The sequence below is a fragment of the Meriones unguiculatus genome, chromosome 2, assembly GCF_030254825.1.
Source record: "Meriones unguiculatus strain TT.TT164.6M chromosome 2, Bangor_MerUng_6.1, whole genome shotgun sequence".
In the NCBI taxonomy this organism is placed as follows: domain Eukaryota; kingdom Metazoa; phylum Chordata; class Mammalia; order Rodentia; family Muridae; genus Meriones; species Meriones unguiculatus.
The window spans coordinates 66,271,840-66,287,987 of record NC_083350.1 but is presented as its reverse complement, the minus strand read 5'-3'; the positions used below and the strand labels follow the sequence as shown (position 1 = coordinate 66,287,987).

At 41.9% G+C, this 16,148-nt stretch overlaps 1 protein-coding gene across 2 annotated transcripts in view; it reads left to right on the top strand.

The window, feature by feature from the left end:
• Rnf125 (ring finger protein 125) overlaps positions 1–10,385 on the top strand; it is a 30,311-nt gene extending 19,926 nt beyond the window's left edge. Inside the window, exon 6 of one of the 2 annotated variants that reach the window (XM_060377632.1) lies at positions 10,259–10,385. In XM_060377632.1, the coding sequence (XP_060233615.1) occupies positions 10,259–10,306 (48 nt within the window). In that variant the 3' untranslated portion in view covers positions 10,307–10,385. Of the gene's footprint in view, positions 1–1,906; positions 5,978–10,258 lie in introns of those variants that run through there. The other variant, XM_021628244.2, reaches the window with a different exon arrangement.
• Positions 10,386–16,148: the final 5,763 nt, after the last annotated feature.

The following is a 16,148-nucleotide window of genomic DNA, read 5'->3' as shown; positions in this document are numbered from 1 at the left end:
TTTTTTAAAATCCCTGTGAATAAAACTGTACAAGAAAAAATGAGCATGTAGGTAGTGTTAAGTATTAGCATTAAAAAGACACTTATGACAGTAGAGTGTTTTATAATGTCAACTACTAATATTGAAGTAGTCTTATTTAACCAGCTGTGGTGGTGTGCACCTTTGTTCCTAGCACTGGGGAGGCAGAGGCAGGCATAACTTCATGAATTCGAGGCCAGCCTGGTCTACACAGTGAGTTCCAGGCCAGCTAGAGCCACAAAGTGAGACCCTGTCTCAACAAACAAAAACAATAGAATGGACTTCCAATAGAGATTTCACCTTTGTTCTAATGGAAGCAAGAGGGACTAGGGAGGTTAAGGCTCTTACTACTTTTTGTTTTACTCATTGAAGCACTGATATTAAGCCTAAATTTCACTTTGAAAAAAAATGTGAAGCAAGAGGAGCATTTTGCTTCTATTTTTCTCTCCATAAATTAATAATAAATAGAACTGTTAGAATTCTGAATCCTAGAAGTGTCCTTATTTTTACCCCCATGCTAGAGATTGACCCTGGGGTCTTGACCATTCTAGGAAAATGGTAGTCATTCGACTATGCCCCCAAAACACTAGCAGGAATGGGTTAACTTGATTCTAGATATGTGTAAAATACGGATAACATCCTGGCCAGATTTATTTTTCTAAATCTTCAGGTTTTAATTTACTTTTTGCTTATATGTATACGTGTATATTGGAGGGAGTACCTAAGGAGGTCGGAAGTGGGCATCATATTCCCTGATTAAAAACCACTTGATACCCTGATAGCTGGGCACAGTGGTGCACACCTGTAATCCCAGCACCCAGGGAGGCAGAGGCAGGTGTATTTCCGTGAATCGTAGGCCAGCCTGGTCTACAAAGCAAGCCCAGGACCGCCAAGGCTACACACCAAGAAACACTATCTCAAAAAACAAACAAACAAACAAAAAAACCCACCTCCTAATAGAGCTGGAGAGATGGCTCAGCCATCAAGAGCATTGTCTGCTCCTCCAGAGGTCCTGAGTTCAATTCCAGGAACCACTTGGTGGTTTACAGCCATCTGTACTGGGATCTGATGCTCTCTTCTAGCATGTAGGTATACATGCAAATAGAGCATTCATCTGCATAAAATAAATAAATCTTTTAAAAAATTTTTTAAGTTATTAAAAAAAACCCTGATATGTTGTTATGTTGTTGTAGAGTCCACGACCACCAGGGAAGGACCCTCAGACTTAAATCAGATTTTAATTAAACAAATTTATTATGGCTGCAAGCAAGGCCACAGTCCAACCCAAATCAGATATGTGCCATGCAGAAGCAGTTCAGAAAGGGCTTTTAAAGATGAAAACCACAAGAACTGCTCTGCATTGCCAAGATTAGATGGTCAGGAAGACCTCAAAGTAGTCCCTGAATGTCTGCCCAGCAGGTTATAGAATCCAGAAACAGCATCTGCATAACCAAGCAGATGGTCGCAGCTGTACATTTCTGAGTTGGGGTCAAGGAGTCAGGGTTGTCAGGAACTTATCTTCCAGGCAGCCAAGTAAGAGACAAGCTATCAGGCATGACATGGATGCCAAGCCATCACAGTGGGCCCTAGGAAATGAGCCTAGGGTTCTCTGGAAAAGCAGAATGTGATCTTAACCACTGAGCCACATTTCCAGCCCAGGTGTCTAATATTTGCTATTAATTATTAAGATTTGATGGCAGCAGCTGAAAGGCCAGTGAAGTCAAACAGGAAATAGTACCTCAAAGTCAGTTCTGGGTCTATGACGGGTTTCCTGGAATGATGGACAGGCCATGTAACTGAGGGAATTTGTTTCCTGAAAAGTGATCCTTGTGCTATCTTCTCCTGTTTCTGAAACACTACTATTTCTAATCCCTTTTCTCTACCGTAGGATTTTGATATAATCGAGGAGGCTCTTATCCGAAGAGTGTTAGACCGCTCACTTCTTGAATATGTGAATCACTCCAACACCACATAATTTTATGAATAGGAAGGGGACCATTCATTTGTACCATTTAAGATGCTGCTTAAAGGACTGGAGTGAGATTGTCAATGTTCCAGGGAGAAAATGTACTACAGTGTTAGGCGCTTGCCTTTGTTATGTTGCATTCCAAAACTGCTTACATTCCGGTTTAGATTTGCCTTTAAATTCTTGAGTTTCTTAGACACTTAATGACAAGAAATAATCCCCCTCTGCAGCTGACGGAAGAGAGCCATGCTGGGTACATGGTAGAGGGGCTTCATGAGCACATTGGTGAAGCTGTGTATAGTGTTAAGTGTTCACAACTGTCATCATGCTTAGGCAAGACAGCCAACCTCTGTTCTACGTGAAAAGATGGAGAAGGGAACAAAATAGGAACATTAAAGGAAATCTGAAATGTATTCAAATTCTCACGCTCTAATCTCCAAAAAGGGATCTCAAATAATCTTATGAGAGGGGAGGAAAAGGAAAGAATTTGAAGTCAACAACATCCAAATTAAGGAAATTATGGTAAACAGTACTCTAACAGATTCTGTGTTTGAGGTGTGTGCTTAGCTGGGCATGACAGTAGGTGTCTCTTACAGAAGTATTTGGGAGTTTGGAGTGGGAGGCTCAGGAGTGTAAGTCCAGCCTTGGCTAATGAGCTGGCTAATACTTTTATCTTATTATATTAAGAATTATTTTAACCCCGGGGTCCGAGGATTGTTCAATGTTCCTGAATAAACTGCATTGAAAAAAAAAAAAGAATTATTTTAAAATGTAGATGATTTCTTAAGACCCATCTATGGATATTTATGGTAGTTTTCACATTGGTAATTTTGAGTGGAACTCCCAATCTTTGTTTTTAATTTTGACATCTTAAAAAGTATAAAATAAAGCACACATATAAAAAACATACAAAAAACATACAAAATGTATAGCTTAAAGTGTTATTATGAGAAACATACTTATAGAGGATGAGGTGTGTATGCCTGAGAGGCTAAGAAAGATTGCTTTAAGTTCAAAGCCAGCCTGGGCTACATAGTTAGTTACAGGCCTGCTTGGGATATAGTGTAAGACCCTGTCTCAAAACCAAAGAAACATTTTAACACACTAGTACTTTCCTTGCTGTCTCCTATGGCAAGATCCTCCATGTTGAACTTTTGTTTTCCTTCTACGGACCTAAGATCAGCAGCTCTCTAAGAAGCCTGGTTTCTTTCCATGTGGAATGGTATTTCAAACCACAGCGGAGAGCTGGGTAGCTCATGCCTGTGAGGAGGATCTGTTGTTCAAGGTCTTCCTCAGCTACATAGCAAAGTCAAGGTCAGCCTAGGCTACACCAGACCCTGTCTCAATCCACTTCCCCTTTTCATTCCAGAAAAAGGCTCTAAGGATAATTACTGCTATTGAGGTGGCCAGTTTCTCGGGGAGAGAGCCAAGAAACAGCTGTGTGCTTGTTTAAAGACAGAACACTTCTTGGCCAGCCATGGTGACCATAGTAGTCCAGAGTGACTGCTGGAGACCCTCTTGCTTCAGCCTCCCGTGTAGAGGACACAGGACATGTGTGCTATCATGCCTGGCAATTTTCTATTTTCAAGAATAGTTGTATCATGCTAACATTTTTTGTTATGTTCTACTTTCCTATTATCTAACAGTTCTTCAAGTAATGTGTGTTTATTATTACTGGCATTTCCCACATTTGATTCTTTTAATTTCACATTCAGGACACTGATTAGGATCTCCACCTTGAAATGAAGGAAAAAGTAACAGAGCGTATGGCTATCAACTTCTGATGGTGAAATGTCATTTGACTTAAAAGTAGCTTTAGTCAAGGGCTGTGGAGATAGCACAGTTAGATAAAGGCACTTGGTGCTAAGCCTAACAATTTGAGTGTGATCCCAGTAACCACATTTGTGAAAGAGAGCTAACTCCCACAAATGCCACATAATGTGCTCCCCTCCCCCACCACAAAATAAATACGCATAATACAATTATAATATTTATAAGCATCATTTGTTGCACATAAACACTGTCATAATCATGGTGCTATGATTTCTTCCCCCCTTTTTTGAGGCAGATTCTCAATATGTATGCCTGGCTGGCCTGGAACTCAACTGTGTAGGTCAGGCTGACCTTGAACTTCAGGGGATCTTCCTGGTTCTACCTCCTAGTGCTGGGCTTTCTACATGGACCGCTGGCTTCTACAATTTCTCTAATGAATTTTCCATACCTGCATTGATATTGCTACTGGTTTTCTACACAAGACAAGCTCATTTGGAAGATATAAAACAGGGAGGAAAAGGGCTTCAGGACGCCCCTTTCATTTGTTCATTATTTTCTTTTTTAGTGCTGGGTCAAACCCAGGAACTGTTGTACATCAAACAGTGCTCTAACAGTCACACTCTGCTGTCCATACTGACCTCAAACTTGCTTTTCACAGCTGCTAACAAACTAACGGAGTTGTCTACTTCTCTCCAGCTTGGGTGGATGATATAATAAAGCAAACATGCTTCCCCACAGCAGAGGAATTGTTTTTAGAAGTCATCTTCAGCCCCCGAAAACAAAGCACAGTTCTGAGCACTGGTGATTATTGTCCTCCCAGTCACTCTCTGTCAGGTTAGAGCAACATGAAAGCTGTGGCACCTGTAAGTAAGCTTCAAAACCTATTCTGGGGCTGGAGAGATGGCTCAGTGGTTAATAGCACTGTCTGCTCTTCCAGAGGACCCGGCACCCACATGGCAACTCACACCTAGTTTCAGGGGTCCGACACTCCCCCCACACACAGAATATGCAGGCAAACACCAATGCACATAACATATAGAAAATTTAAAAACAAAAAAAAAACTATTCTGGATAACCAAGATGGCTCAGAAGGTTAAAATGCTCCTTTCACCTCTATACATGCTCTGTGGCATGTTTGTGTCAAAAGATACTCACGTCAGCACATGAAAAAATAATAAATGTGTGTGTGTGGGGGGGGGGAGAGATGATGAATCAGCAGTTTAGGTGCTTGCTGTTGATGAGGATGAGGTCTTAGCACCCATGTAGGACAGCTCACTCCAGCAGCTCTCTTCTGGCTTCTACTAATACTTGAGAACACAGGTGCAGGCACAAAAATATTTAAAAAATTAAAAAATAAATTAGGAAACCCAACAACTGCATTTTAAATTGGGAGTGGTAACAAAAGCCTATAGTTCAGGAGACAGAGGCAAAATGATCAGGAACTTGAGGCCAGCCTCAGCTAACATAGCAAGTTTGGGGCCAGCCTGGGGTTAAATGTGACTGTCTCAAAAAGCTAAACCCCTGTGTTCTAAGTACTAAGCCATGTGTTACTTACAGTGCATGGACAGACTCAGAATTCTGCCCTAGGTGTTTTTGCTTGTTTATTTTTTAATTTTGCCACCTACAGGATAAATTAGGTGCTGGACACCTGAGCTATTTTGTGTTTGAATTGCTGTGGGTTTGAAAATGGCACTCAGGTATCATTTCACTGTGCTTTTAGCTTTTTATAAGAAAGGAGTTTGTAATTCGTTGCTTTAAAAAGTAAAAACCAGTATTCAAAGTTGTATTCAAATTACGTGCTTTTTGTAAACACTGCCTATAAAACAACTATCATCAAGGAAAAAACAGTGATCTTGATGTTATTCTAAGACTGGGTTCTCCTATGTTGTTGGTGGGAAAATGGATTGGCTGTGGATCGGTGGTAAAGAGTAAAAGCTCCCAGGAGCCCTGACTGGTGATGTCGGTTCCCCGCTGTTACGGGGTAGGCATGTTCATCTCAGAGTGAGCTTACTCCAGGTTTGGGATGTTTACCAAGTGATAACTTGTATGACACATTGAAGGTATTTTTTTTTAAAGTACTAAGTACTAAGAGATTCATTCTTTTGTTGTTCAAATGTAAAAAGAGCTTCTAATCAGAATTTAAAGTGTATAATTCTTTTTCTTTTGAAAACTGTATTATAAGAAATAAAGAATGGCAGGACCATTGCTTTCATTAAAATACCCACTGTGTCTATTTTGAGTTTTTATTCTTGTATTACTAGGTATTGAGCCTAGGGCCTCACAGATGCTGGTCAAGCATCCTTAGTCCTCTTCCCTTTTAACAAATCTAAGTTGGTTGCCTAGGCTGCCCTTGAACTTAAATAGCTAGGATTACAGGCGTAAGTCACCATACACAGTTTTTGTTGTTTTGAGTCAGGGTCTTACCTTGTAGCCCTGCTGGCCTGGAATTTGCTTACATAGCCTGGGCTAGTCTCGAACTTGTGATCCTTCTATCTCTGCCCCCCCCCAAAAAAAAAGTGCTCGGATTGTAGCCATGCACTCCTATTCCTGGCCAAGTCGTTTAGTCCCTTCCCTTCTTTGCAGTGCTAGGGAATGAGCACCAACGTGCCTACAGCTTAGCTTTTCAGTTTTAGAAGAGCCCCTTGCTAACAGTCACACCATGGGACTCAGAACAGGATATTCTTTTCGAAGCTGAGTCGTTATGGCTACATTGAATGTTAGTGATGAGGGGCTCTCTTCTGCAGGTTACAATAGCAAATATCGTTAGATTCTGTCTAGATCTCAAGCCAATAAAGATCCTCTTCCTAGTTAGGACAACCCAGCATATCTCTAGACAATGAGAACATCTGCTGACACATAGATTCTTTCATGGAGAACTACATGAATATCTTCTGGGATAGATGTTGCTTAAAAAGAGGTGGGATGTACCTCAGGGAGAAAGCTTGCTTAGCATTGTTGATAGCCATCTTCAGTTACTGAAGTTGTGGTCAAGTCTGTGGTACATGGAGTGGAGATGTATGTTGGGGGTTGGTCTGATGCTTGTATTTTGATGCTAATTTCTGGTCCTCAAGATCTGGTTACCACCTGGATATGTTGCCTAAAAAGTTATTCCTCCAATAATATTGTAGAAAAGCCCAGATGAAGAATACAAGCAAGTCTTTATATGATTATGGATGGAAAGTAGCCCAGATAAGGACGGTTAAGGCAGATGGCATTGGATGAGGTCTTGAGGTGGATGGAGAGGTTATTGAGACAGCAGAAGTAAAATATCTGCCCAGCCCAAGGTAAATAAGGCAATTATAAAATTTAATAGGTGGCTGTGTCTTATTTGTTGTGATAGCAGGTTAAATAATACCACTGTAATAGTCATAGGACAAACAATAATATATAGCCCAATACCAATTTTATTACTACAACAGATGCATCTTACAGTCCTTGCCTCACACACAGCCTGGGGGTCCAACCCAACACACACACACAATCTAGTGTGGTTACACTTCCCTGTAATCTCAGCCTGGGGAGGTACAGGCAGGAGGAACAGATGTTCAAGGTTATCCTTTACTATATATTGATTTTGAAATCAGCTTGGCCCACAAAATGTTTTCAGAAAATACACATTTAAAAAGTTCTATGCCAGGTGGTGGTGCCGCACACCTTTAATCCCAGCACTCGGGAGACAGAGGCAGGCGGGTCTCTGAGTTTAAGGCCAGCCTGTTCTACAAAATTTAGGGCAACCAGGGCTTTTTTTTTTTACATAGAGAAACCCTTTCTTGAAAAACTGAAAAAATTTACATAATTTTATGTGTATATATTTGTGTATGTACCTGAGTATGCATATATACCATGTGCATGGAAGAGCCCTTAAGAGATGTCAGGTCTCCTGGAACTAGAGTTAAAGTTGTGAGCTGCCATGTTGGTGTTGAAAATTGAACCCTCTCTCTCCAGCCAGAAAGCAGCACATCTTGGCTTTTTGTTTTGTTTTGTTTTGTTTTGTTTTTTAATCTGTGGGAGCCATTCTTTTTTTTTTTTTTAATAATTTAATTTTATTCTCTGTGCATTGGTAGGAAGGCATCAGAATTCATGAAACTGGAGTTATCCATGGACAGTTGTGAGCTGCCATGTGGGTGCAGGGAATTGAACCCCCCCACTGCTCCAGCCACCCAGAATCTTAATATATAGCTATGACTGGCCTACAAGTCAGAAATCCGATTTGCCTTTGCCTTATGAGAGCCCCCCCCCCCTTTTTTTTTTTCACCATACCTGAAAAAAAATTGACAGATCTTTCATTTGGTAGTGATTCCCAAGTTTGAGTAAAATTACTATGACAAAAATGTCCATTAGAGCCAGGTTTGGTCCCACATATCTGTAATTCTAGCATTTGGGAGGCTGGAGGAGGCTGGAGGAGGCTGGAGGAAAAGGAAAGAGTTAGAGCTAACTTTAGCTGTATAAGGAGTTCAAGACCAGACTTCAGGACTGGAGAGATCGCTCAGAGGTTAAGAACCCTAGCTGAATTCCCAGCAACCACAAGGCAGCTCATAACCATCTATAATGAGATCTGGCCCCTCTTCTGGCCACACAGGCAGAACACTGTATAAATAATAAATGTTTAAGACCAGATGTTAAACTTTTTTTTTTTTGAGACAGGATCTCCTGTAGCCCAAAATGACCGCAAACTTGACATAAACCTAAAAAACAATCTTGAACAAACTTGAACATCAAGTGCTGGGATTACCAGTACCTACCATCTCATCTATCCCGTTTTTTTTTTTTTCATTTGTTTTGTTTTTGAGACAGGGTCTCTCTACATAGTCCTGACTGTCCTGGAACTCACTATGCAGACAGGAGGGCTTAGAACTCATAGAGATCAGCTTCTGTAGTTCTGGGATTAAACGCATACACCACCAAACTCAGTTTACCACACTTTTTTTTTTTTTAAACAGAGGGTCTCAGTTTGCTGCCCAGTAGTCTTAACGCTATTTAACCCACACTGGCCGCAAACAGGGCTCTTCATGTCAGCCACCTAGTGCTGGAATAAAGATGTTCATAATGCACAATGTCTTTAGACCAGATGTTTCTCCTCTTAGAGGCTTGTCAAACGTCCTCCACGTTTCTCTGGACAGAGTTTGGGAGTGGTCATTCAGCCCAAGTGGAAGCAATTTTGGGAGAGACAGTATATACTTTCATTCAGTGATACTGTTTCTGTATCAGATTTGCCTAGTGTGCAGGATGCTGACTTCCAAAGGGTGGTTTTGTAAAAGAGGCATAGTTTATTTTCATGGTGGTTAAGCACGTGGAGTTCTTAGGTAAACCTTGCCTCCCTAAGGTTTAGGGACATATGTGGGACACGGAAACAGGAAGCTGGGTGACATAAGGGGGGAGAGATTATACACTAAGTAAATTAAGATGCTTTACTGCTGGCTCAGTTAAACAAATATGGCTCTGACAGTGAAACTTTCAGGTATATGATGTCAAATGATCCTACATCTAGAGGAACCTAAGTGAAAGGATAGTGGTTTCAACTGTTTTGAGACAGACAAAAGTCAAAGATTCTGAAAAGCAGTTCATCTGCTGAGAGATGGCCCAGTTGGATGACATGCTTTGGTGCAAGCCTATTGACCTGTGTTCAGTCCCAGAACCCACATAAAGGTGAAAGGAAAGAGACAGCTCCACAAAATCATCAGACTTGGTGACACATGCCTTTACTCATTGGGCCATCTCATTAGTCTTGCTTAATGTACTTAGAGTGTCTGTGTCCCTTTGGAAAACAATATTTTAAATATTATTTTATGTATATGTATGTTTTTGTCTGCATGTATGTATGTGCTTTATGTGTGCTTGGAGGTCCTGGAGGCCAGAAGAGGATGCTGGGAACAGGACCAAGGACCTTTGCAAGAACAGCAGGTGTTTTTAAACACTGAGTTGGAGCTCCAGCCCCTGAAACACTTTAAATAACATATGGAAAGCATTGTGGTGGTTTGAGGGAAAAATAGCCTCCATATGTTCATAGGGAATTGCACTATAAGGAGGTGTGGCCTCGGTGGAGAACATGGTCACTGGGGGCTGGTCTTGAGGGCTCAGATGCTCAAGCTACACTCTGTAACATTAGTTTGTGCTGCCTGCGGATCAAGATATAGAACTCTCAGCTCCATCTCCTGCACAACGGAATGCTTCCCACCAAGACAATAATGAACGGAATCTCTGTTAAATGTTTTCCTTTATAGGAGTTGTTGTGGTCAGCTGGGCTCAGTGGCACAGGCCTGTAATCCCAGAACTCAGGGATGCAGAGGCAGGCAGATCACTGTGAGTTTGTGGCCAGCCTTGTCTAAAAAGCTGGTCTGTCCAGGACAGCCAAAGCTACATAGAGAAACCCTGTATTGAAACCTCTCCCAAACAACAAACACAAGTTGTCGTGACAATCATGGTGTTTCTTCATAGCAATAGAAATCCTAACTAAGTCAAGGCCAAAGCCTAATATGCAACATTTTATTATGGGATTTCAAGGTTGTGTTCTACAGAAATTTTGGGGCCTGCTGGTATGAAACCACTTGAAGAGGGAATAACTACTACTCCTCAGAACTGGGGATTGAACCGAGCGCCTTGCACATGCTACTCAAGTGTTCTACCACTGAACTGCATCCTCCACTTTCCCAGTTAAGAACAGTTAATAAGGTAATGTAACTCACTGAAACAGAAAATAATATGGTTTCCAGTGGCTGGAAGGAAGGAATGGGAAGTTATTGTTTAATGGGTATAGAGTTTCAGCTCAGCAATATAAAATTAAAACCTGTTGTACAAACAAGGTATACAGTTGATACTTTGATATTGCACATTTAAAAGTGATCAAAATCGAGAGGGTTGGCTCAGTGGCCAAGAGCACTGGCTGCTCTAGGTTCTATTCCCAGCACCCACACGGAAGCCCTCTTCTGGCTTTTTTGAGCAGTGCATGCATGGGGTGCGAGACATACAGACTGGCAAAGCAGCCAAACACAGAGAAATTAAAATAAATCTTCAAAATATGTGTATTAGATATTTGTTTTTAAGTATTGTGCCTGTATGTATGCATTGCATCATGTTCACGCCCACAGAGGTCAGAGAGGAAATCCTGGAATTGGAGATACAGGTCCTCTTTTATAAGTACTGAGCCACCTCTCTAGCTACCACCCTCACCCCCCATCCACTACAACAAATACATCTTTAAAAATTATCTGGATGAGTTTGTGTGTGTGTGTGTGTGTGCGCGCGCGCGTGCGTGCTTGTGTGCACGTGATTGCATGGAGGATTGCATGGAGGCTAAAGGCTGGTGTCTTCATCAATCATTCTCCACTGTATTTTTTATTTTTGAGACAAGAGGTCTCAGTATGTGGCTCTAGCTAGCCTGGAACTTGCTATTTAGACCAGGCTAGCCTCAAACTCAGAGAGATCAGCCTGCCACTGTCTCAAAAGTTGTGTATAATTGTACCCAGCTTCACTGTATTTTTATCCTCACTAAACTTAGATTTTGCTTATTTGGCTAGACTGGCTGGTTGGTCAGCTCCCCAAATCCTTCTATTACACTGGAATGACAGGTGTCAACTGCCACACTAGGCTTTTGTTTTTTTGTTTAGAGACAGGGTTTCTTTGTTTAGCCTTGGCTGTCCTGGACTCACAGAGATCTGCCTGCCTATGCCTCCCTGAGTGCTGGGATTACAGGTGTGCGCTACTGTGCTTGGCTATTTTTTTAAAGATTTATTATCTATACAGTATTCTACCTGCATGCCAGAAGAGGGCACCAGATCTCATTACAGATGGTTATGAGCCACCATGTGGTTGTTGGGAATTGAACTCAGGATCTTTGAAGGAACAGCCAGTGCTCTTAACCTCTGAGTCATATCTCCAGCCCCAGACACTTTTTTTTTTTTTAATGGTGTTCGAGTCTGAACCCAGGGCCTCACACACAATACCAACTGAACCAAATCCCCATCCCCTTTATTTGAGTGTTTGGTTTGTTCTTGTTTTTTGACAAGAGCTCACTAGGCAGCACTAGCTGACCCGGAAGGAGTTCATCCTGCCTCAGGCTCTTAAGTGCTAGAATCCCAGAAGTGCACCACCATATTGTTTTCCTCCTTCCTTCATGTACTTTTGCTACTAAGAATTGAAATCCAACTGATACAGTCTAGGGGGTCTTTATTGGGTACTTTCTCTCGCGCTAGGCAGCAGGAAACATCTTGAGCATTGCAGGTAGCATAGTATGAATCTCAAACACTTCAAACAGTAGAGAGAGGCAACAGATGAAGGAAGGTGTCTCTGGAGGTGAGGGAACCCGTGCATGCAGAGGGCACTTAGAGAAAAAGGTCTTCTGCAAAGGTGAGGGTGTAGAGAGTGGCCGCCTTGAGCCTTTGTGCATGGATGGCTCTGGCAGGCCTAGCCCTCCCCCCATTTGTCCTGACTTGCTAAAAACCCATAGAGTACATTCCTAAAGTTAGCCCCCAAGGTCTAGTCCCTTATTTGGTTAGCTGCCCTTTGTGCAGAAAACTTTGTCTTGGGTGTCCTAACTGAGGGGCCACTTAGGAATGCAAGAAATCCAGGATTTTCTGGAGGGCTGGAAGTTTTAAAGTCTCTTAAGAGTTTTCCTTCCTTAACTTAGGATTGGTCAGTTTGAAGGAAAACTGGATGGTTGATAGGCCCACAGCTGTTGTGTAAACATGCCCTGACCCAGCCATGAACCTGCTGAGCTAGTCCATCAGCAGGGCTCTGCTGGTTGGAGGCCACAAAGCCTTCCTTCCTTTTAAGGGCTTTTGTCTCAGCCCCAGAATGTGAGGAAAAACCCAGTCACTATGAAAGCTGCTGTCTTTAATACCTAGTCACAGCTCATCTCCCTATCTGTCTGCCTACCTGGGCGCCTTGGTCCTACTGTCCCAGGACCTTAGCCATGCCAGCAAAGTGCTCTGCCTGACCGTCTACAGTCTTGACTCTTCAATTTAGCAGTATTGCTGGCCTGAAAGTTTTTAATGTTTGCATTTGATACTGAGCTGGGAACAGGGTGTGTGTGTTTGTATATGACAGGGGTTGGGGGGGGACAGGGAGAGAGAGAGAGAGAGAGAGAAGAGAGATTGATTTCTGAGATTTCCACTGCAATGCTTTCCTTTTATAAAGGAACCATGGGGAATTTTTTCAGGGGCCTGTATATAGTTATGTCCATTTTTTAGCATGCTCAACTAAGGTGTTTATTCCTGAGCAAGTTCAATTTAAGGTCATAGACAGTAGACAGATTTTCAGGCATTAGTAGCCTAATTAGGCAACCTGTTTCTCGGTTGCCTAGTAGCCTATGATATCATCAAGTGTTGCCCACCAGGTAAACATCTGCACCTGGTGGGTGAGGTTCAGCTGTGGAGAAGCTATAGCTGGGCCCCTGCCTCTTACTGCTCTCTTTTGCTCTTGTGCTTTCTTCCTCTCTCTTGCTTTCTCCCCTTTCTCTCATGGGGTGCCCCTCCATTCCTATCATGTCTCTCTCCTCTCCATCCAATGAACATCTTTAATATAATATCTGTTGTGGGCATCATTTCACTAAGATCTTGTAACAAACAAAAGGTAGAATCTGAACCTCTCTCATTCTTGTAGTTTTTCAATTGCTTCTTCTAAGGCAATCATTTTAACCAACAAAATGGGTTTTTGAAGTTTTGTAATGAGATAAAGCCAGGCTCTGTCAAGAAGGAAAATTTTCTTTTTCTTTTCTTTTTTTTTTTCCAGACAGGGTTTCTCTGTGTAGGCTTGGCTATCCTGGACTTTGTAGACCAGGCTGGCCTGGAACATCCAGAGATCTGCCTGCCTCTGCCTCCCCAAGTGCTGGGATTACAGGTGTGTGCCACCATGCCATGCTGAAAGTTTTCTTGTTTAATTTTTGAGACATTAAATTTTGCAGGTGAGGCTGGCTTTGAAAACTCTCTTTCTACTTGCAGTGTTGAGATTATAGGTTGGCTCCACCCTGTCCAGCTCTTACAACTAATTTGCTGATGGATTTATACATGCTAGTAACTATATACTTACAGCTACATCGAACAATTGAGAATGTAGGAGGAAGTAATATTAATATATTTGTATTAGACATGTGCAAACTTAGGGCTGCAGACAATGAAACAGAATTCATAAAATTAGCTTCAGTGGTAGGTGCTCTTAGGAATGACATTAAAGAGTATCACACAGTATATGTGTTTTCTTGTGCTTTTTAAACTATTTACTTTTTAAACAAAATTAGGGTCTAGCAATGGTGGTGCAGGTCTTTAATCCCAGCACTCCGAGGCAGAGGTAGAGGCAGAGGTAGAGGCAGAGGCAGAGGCAGAGGCAGAGGCAGATCTGTTTGAGCCCAGCCTGAGTCTACATAGTAAGTGCTAGAACAGCCAGGGCTACACAGAGAAAGCCTGTCTCAAAAAACAAACAACAACAACAACAACAAAATTAACTTTGCAGTAGCCGGGTGTGGTGGCACAGGCTTATAACCAGCACTTAGAGAGGCAGAGGCAGGTGGATCTCTGAGTTTGAGGCCAGCCTGATCTACAAAGTCCAGGACAGCCTTGGCTACACAGAGAAACCCTGTCTCAAGAAAACCAAAACAGTTAATGTTGCTATTTTATGTCTTTGCACCACCAACGTGCCTGATGCTTTCAGAAGCCAGATGCCATTGGATCCCCTTGAACTGGAGTCACAGATAGCTGTAAGCCACCATGTAGGTGCCAGGAATTGAACCTGATCACCTCTAAGATCAGCAAGTGCTTTTAACCACTGAACTATCTCTTCAGCTCCTTATTTACCTTTCTTCTTTTTTTCCTGTTTTAGTAAAGAGAGAAGGAAGGCATAGAGTTAGATAGGTGGAGAAATAGGGAGGATCTTGGAGGAGACAGGAGAGAAAAGTGTGATAAAACACAGAATATAATGGTGACAATGTATGTCCTATACAGTATAGTATATAGGAATGAATTAAACTAAACAATCAAAACAGTGACACTGGGCATCTGAAAAACATCTGTGGGAATTTGAGAAGCTAGCATTCTCTTCTATCTCATCCTTTTTCCACTCCCAAGAAATCTAAAGCTATACACTTCCTGTATCCACTTCCATTGTATCCGGTGTCAAGGAGCAAAAAGGAAATACATGCGCTTATTTCCTGGTAGAAAGAATTAAGTATTTTAGAAACCCACCCTGCTACCTATACCTTTTTCTTTTATTTTTTATCCCTACGTTAGGGTCATGCAATGTAGTCCAGGTTGACCTTGAACTCTCCATCCTCCTCCAGATTCTCACATGCTGACAGCAGGCCTTCTCTTTGCTTTATCACGCACATTGAGACTCCTCTTCAAGGTGCTCTCTAAACCTATAGATTCCGATCATTCTATTTGCTATCCTCATAGTCACTAATTAATGTAAATTTTAACACTTCATCAAATACTATGCTTTGTTCCTCCAGTTTCTTTTGGAATTATTTTGATAGCTATTAGAGTGAAATTAGTTGACAATAAAACTCATATCTGCAAAATACGTATTAGAAAAATCATAAATTTTAAAATCTCAATTGGCTTTGATTTGCAATTTGTGACCTCTGCAGCACCTCATTCTATAAAGTAAACCAGCATCGTGAGGAGTTTGACTACCTAGACAGAAAGGGATTGAGGGAACAGAATTAGAATGAGGATATCAGTCCATTGAGAGATCTTGCCTGTGCAGATTAAAGTGCAGAGACTTCCCTGTTCTGGCTAAACCTAGACTACATGAGAATTTGGCTATTTCTCACTCAGTTTTCCTCCCAATTGTCACCAAGGACAGATAATTTAATTTCAAATTTGGTGGCAAAGGGCTTTGGCTGACTCCATGTTAGTCTAGTCTGGTATGCCCAGAGAGCTCTGCCCACACCAGTATCCTGTTAAATGTTTCTATTTAACAATGCCAAGAACCATGAAGGTGATGACTGCAGAAGAGGCCCAATTCATCTTTTTGTTTAGTTTTGGTTTTTTCAAGGCAGGGTTTCACTGTATAGCCCTGGCTGTCCAGGAACTCACCCTGTAGACCAGGCTGGCCTTGAATGCAGAGATCTGCCTGCCTTTCTGCCCACTGAGTGCTGAGACTAAAGTTTTGCACCACCACTGCTTGTCTAGAGTTTTTTTTTTTTTCAAGACAAGAGTTTCTCTGTGTAGCCAAGGCTGTCCTGGACTCACTTTTTGAAGAGGTTGGCCTCAAACTCACATCGATCTGCCTGCCTTTGCTTCCCCCGGTGCTGGGAGGCAGCACACTGTGCCTGGCTTAGAGGCTTCTTTTCAAATATATATTTTTTGAAATTTTATTTTTCTTTTATGTATGATTTGCCTGCACGAGAGCCTCTGCACCACTTATGTTCAGTGACCATAGAGGCTGGAAATTAGAAGTC